Genomic DNA, 5,733 nt, shown 5'->3' with positions numbered 1-5,733 from the left:
GACGGATCGCGGGATGGTTCGTGGGACAGTTCATGGGGCTGATCGAGGGACGTGAAGATGTTCCACTACATCAACTGCTGTGCGATCTACAAGGGTACGTAGATCCAAATCTCCTCTCGTAGATGGACATCACCATGATAGGTCTTCATGTGTGTAGGAAATTTTTTGTTTCCCATGCAACGTTACCAACACCGAGATACTTGCAGAGTGCCTTTATGATCACCCAGTAACGAGGTGACATTTGATACACACTAGGCATTTCTCTGGTGTCACGGAGTTACATGATCTCATGGTCTTAGGAACAGATACTTAACATGTAGAAAGCAGTAGCAATAAGCTTAGCGATACGATCGAATTCTATGCTTATGGTTGGATGTTGTCCATCACATCATTCTCCTAATGATGTGATCCTGTTATCAAATGACAACCCTTGTCTAAAGTTAGGAAACCTTAACAATCTTTGATCAACGAGATAGTCTAGTACAGACTCACTAGGGACACAATGTTGTTTATATATCCACACATGTATTTAAGTTTCCGGTCAACACAATCCTAGCATGGATAATAAACGATTATCATGAAAAGGGAAATATGATAATAACCAATTTATTATTGCCTCTAGGGCATATTTATAACACCAAGGTAAGTACCTTGGCACATGTCACACTATCTATAGTCTCTTCAGAAGTTCCGACCACTTTTGCTCATAATTTCTGACGACATCGCAAAAAGTTTACCACACCGCTTCAATGACTCTGAGTCGTATGTTGGAGGCTCTGAACGAAGTAGGGTTCGGAACGAAAGTCAATATGAGTGTATCGATGTCTCCCAACGGAAGTATTTTGATGGCACCGAGGTGAAAATTAATAGGTAGATATATTATAATTTCTTGAGGTGGTTTGGGGAGTTTGATCTTTAAGCACCTAGATCAAATAGCTCATTGTCACATGCTCATCCCCTTTTGATAGTATCAACATGCCTAATGATTCAATCTAATCTTGGATCACTAAATTTAAAATGAAAAATGACATGACTTGTCCAACACTTGTCTTAAAGATTTTTAGGTGTCACCTTCCATTCCAATGTTGTTCCAATGAAGAACTCTGTTTGAAATAAACTTGTATCATAGTTCTTGCAGATATGTTGGCATGAAGTACCAGAATGCACATTGGGGATTGGATGCGCTTTCACAGTCATTTTATCACTAAATGGTCAATAGCCTACACCACGTGTTCCCATTGGGACCACACTACAACACCACAACCCCCGCCACAAATACACACACACACACACACACATAAAGACACACACACACACACACACATAAAGACACACACACACATGCCATCTTTTACTTCACTTACAACTTTACTTTTCAAAGACTACACCTTTTATTTTTATTTTATTTTAAACTTCATCAACCACACTTGCAACCTATCTTAATTAGATATTTTCAGTAAAGTAATCACTGATTTCATAGAAAGTTTTATCAATGGTAGATAGAGTCTCATAAAATAGGAAACCTACCTTTAACTGATACGGGGTCTCAAGACTCAATTCTTGCACATTCATATTGGAAGGTCAACAACAATGCCCTACACTTTGGGGTTATCACGCGAATAGTGGGCATGGTGTGAGGAGAGAGTGATACATCTTGTACATGCATGCTATATGGTGAGCAATCTAATATGGTGAACCTTATCCATATGGGACATTAATTGTGATGTTATTTTCATTTATTACATAACTCAATTTTTTAGGTATTCATACTTTAAGATTTTTATCATAATATACCAAGAGGTCGTACATATATCTTATCTTATCTTATCTAATATAGGGATGACTAATCACCTAGGGTTAACATTATGAGTATGGGACAATAATTGTGAAGATCTTTCCATTTAATACATAAATATTTTTTGACATTAATACCTCAAGATTTTGTTAATAAAAAACTACGAGGTAGTACAATTATTGTATATTATGCAATTAATACCATTATTTTTGATATATTGTATCTTCACCCCAGTAATGCAATTTATTGCTTCTTAAATAACAACCATTCATTTCAGGATAGTTGTAGAACCTTATAAATATATGATTTTAGACACATTAACAAAATGAACATTTCATATTTCCAACATGATAGAAAATCCATCTATTAGTGTGACCATTCTCTTAGCATGTATTATTCTAGCACTAGGAGGAAATGAAGTGAAGTGTACAAGACGAGACGAAAATGCTAGTGGGGTTCCTTGGAATCAAAAGGTCAATAATACTATTCAGGTATGCATGAATTCATCTTAGTTTGTATAACTATCATCAATTTTGAGTTTATTGAGTTGAGGAGATACAAAAATAGGTTGATGTAGGAGATGTCTATGACTGCATCGATGTGAACCTACAACCAGCCTTTAGCCATCCACTACTGAAACACCACAAAATCCAGGCAAGTTTTTAAATCAACATATTATAACATTCATATAGTGGCTAAGTGAATTTTATATGTTCTTGTTTCAATCCATAAAGGAATAGCAAGTTATTTGAAATAAATAGTGGCATGTAGGTAGGTAATATATGTAACCATGGTAGCAACATTTTGGAATTTTGATGTTTATACTAATACTTATAAACAAGATTTCACTACACATCTAGCATTGTTAAATTGTTCTTCATGCTCACTTCATAATTAAGAACGTAAATATGCAACATCTTGATACGATCACCAAGCAATCAAAAATGTAAATTCCACTAATTATGGGGATGTATTTAGTTGTGAATTATAACTCAAACGCGCACAAGCACAATTTGGATCAACTTTTTTCTTAAATTGTATGTTTATTAATATTTTCCGATTAAATAGATGGAACCAAGCTCTTTGCCACTGAGTATTTCAACCAAATTCCCATCGATACATGCCATGCCACCAACCCAATTGTCTTTGATTGAGTGCCCTACGGGAACTATTCCAATAGTGCGCAACAACAAAAGGGTCCACAAGCTAGCACAAGCTATTGACAAAGTGATTAGAAAGGATGAACAACAAGAGGTGAGTATCAATATAATTTTGGAGTGGTCCATTTATCATGGTATATTATATCAATATATACTTCTACTTAGAATTCTTGAATGCACGACAATTTTATTTTCTTGCAAACCACATGTGACACTGATAATTATCTGAATGCATTTTAGGATTTGTATCACATTAAATTCATCCTTTCAATGAAAAAGATGTCCCAAGGTAGTCCAATAAGTAAATGGAAATAATTATTTTTTTAAAGTATAACACAATTTAATTTGTACACTTGGTATTTGTGTTGCCATTAGAGTGGATGAAATTTCACAAAGTGTTTCGTCACTATTCACATTGTGGCGCCATTAAGTGATGTTCATCAAAATTTTGTTTTGATACAATGAAAATATTTGTTATTTTTACTAATAATCTATATTTTCATTGCAAACAAAACAATATCTTATTTGGGCTTGCAGGTTGCAGGATTCGAGTATCTAGATGTGCTATACGGAACGCGGGCTAAAATAAATATCTATGAACCTAAGGTGAAGAATAATAGTAAGGATCTAAGTGCATCATGGATACAAATTAAAGGGACACAAAAAGTAGGTCGTGCAGATGGGATAGGTGCCGGTTCTTGGGTATATCCAAGCTACAGTGGCGACAACCTTGCTAGGTTTCACGTTGCTTGGGTAATTCATAACTATTTCCTTGGATGTGCATTCTTTAATTTAGTGTGAATGACTTAGAATGATATAGTTAGTATTGACCTTGGAATACATTTTTATAAAGGTTGATGGCTTAAAGAACACAATCTGCCCTGATCATGATTGTGGCGCTTTCATACAAGTCAGCTCAAGTGTTGGTCTAGGAGGAAGACTTAAACCGGTTTCTATCTATAATGGTCCACAATATATCATAGATGTTACCATTTTCAAGGTATTATCATGTTAATATTTTTGTTAATACCTGTATTTTGTTTTATCGTATGAAATACAAGAGTTATATTTTTAAGGAAACCATAAGACATTGCCTAAACCATACTTATAGATGGCCAAACCATTAGATAACACAATCTTATGAAAAACTTTCAATTTAAGCAAATATTTTAAAATAGAGTGGAGATTACCAGATAACTTCTTTATCTTATATTCATGTTAATATTATACACTTACAAGGATAATTCTACATCAAGACAAACATTTGATCGACTATTATTCATTTCAAGTATATTAAAGTGTTTACTGTGAACCTTGATTTATTATAGGACCCGTTGACTAAAAATTGGTGGGTGTCTTACGGAGAACAAAACATACACATTGGATATTGGCCACGGGAAATATTCCATTTCATGAAGGATCAATGTAATTACGCATTCTGGGGTGGGTATGTTCAAGGTCCAACGGCCTCATCACACTCTCCGCAGATGGGTAGTGGTCATTTTGCTTCCGAAGAACGTGGAAAAGCAGCAGTTATAAGAAATATCCTAGTTGTAGATAAGGAGAACATGTATGCTACTCCAGATGCCCGAAAAGCTCGTCTTGTCACCACCAGTTCATCAAAATATACTGCGAAGGCTTATGGTGATGGATACAATGACTATGGTGTGCATACTTACTATGGTGGACCTGGTGCCTTTGTTTAAGCATATATTGTACAATTATGACTAAAGTTTCCATAATCTAATAAATTTGACAACTCTGACAAGTGGTTGTCTAATTTCATCATGCTAGAATGTATTTAGTAGTGGATAATATGAGTCATAATAACCCACAAGTGCAGGGAATATATTTTACCCCTTTTCGATAAGTACAGAGTGTAAAAATAACCATGGAGGAGAAGGAATTGATTGATGGGAACTAAAAGGTAATCACTGTAAAAGTTCCAAACATTGATTGATAGTTGGTTTGATCACAAGAACGTACCTCACAACAGAAGTGCAATTGGGCAAAAATTGACCTAGTCCTTAATAATGCTTAAAGACAAGTCGGTTGAAGCACTTATATTGATCAAGCAAATATCGAGGATGTCACATCCTAGATTTTTCCCAAACCTGGAATGTTTAAATATTCATAGGGAATAATTTTTTCCCAAAATTGCTTGATACTGATTGCTCCCAAGATGAGATTTCTTGATTGTTTGACTCCCATTATTTCTGTGAGAAGGTTGAAAACCCTATGCAACTAGGAAAAATCTAGTTAGCATTTGGTTCAAGCCAAAACACAAACACAAAATGGGAAGTTAAAAAAACACTAAAAAGGTTAAATGGGGAATAGTTTGCCAAACGGAAATGACTAAATAAATATTCAAAAAGAATTGAAGATGGGTTAGAGGACATCATACGAGAGAGAAAAAAGAAAATCATTGTGGGGACCCCGACTTACTAGTCGAGAATCGCCGTGCTCAGTGATCCCACAGATCAATGCTCACCGAACACAGATACTGAATAAAGAGTCTTACATCCAAGTACCGAATTATTACATCACGTGACCGAAGGGTCAAGTTCACACGACAGGGCCTAAGGCCAAATCACACGAGTGCACTAATAGCGGAAAACAAAGGGGCTAAGCGGGTGCCCATGCCATCAAGCCTACACCGACATGCATTCTGACTCAGAAGCGTCCTAGTTCGCAGGGGTGTCTCCGAAGACGTACTCATCTCCAAACTCCGGTGCTTCCATGTCTGGTCAATAACATAACCAGTGGCAAGCCAATGAG

At 35.8% G+C, this 5,733-nt stretch overlaps 1 protein-coding gene across 2 annotated transcripts; it reads left to right on the top strand.

The window, feature by feature from the left end:
• Window positions 1-2,134: 2,134 nt before the first annotated feature.
• LOC123403256 lies at window positions 2,135-4,743 on the top strand. 2 transcript variants are annotated; one of them, XM_045097199.1, is made up of 6 exons: window positions 2,135-2,286; window positions 2,363-2,449; window positions 2,864-3,049; window positions 3,493-3,708; window positions 3,809-3,955; window positions 4,284-4,743. In XM_045097199.1, the coding sequence occupies exons 1-6, from the start codon at window positions 2,143-2,145 to the stop codon at window positions 4,659-4,661; spliced, it is 1,158 nt and encodes a 385-aa protein (XP_044953134.1). In that variant the 5' UTR covers window positions 2,135-2,142; the 3' UTR covers window positions 4,662-4,743. The 2 variants fall into 2 exon arrangements, with proteins under 2 accessions (XP_044953134.1, XP_044953135.1); XM_045097200.1 differs by lacking the exon at window positions 2,363-2,449.
• Window positions 4,744-5,733: the final 990 nt, after the last annotated feature.

The sequence above is a fragment of the Hordeum vulgare genome, chromosome 6H (genome assembly GCF_904849725.1).
Source record: "Hordeum vulgare subsp. vulgare chromosome 6H, MorexV3_pseudomolecules_assembly, whole genome shotgun sequence".
Lineage (NCBI taxonomy): Eukaryota > Viridiplantae > Streptophyta > Magnoliopsida > Poales > Poaceae > Hordeum > Hordeum vulgare.
Note: the sequence above shows the minus strand (reverse complement) of the source record. Positions and strands in the feature narration are given on the sequence as shown.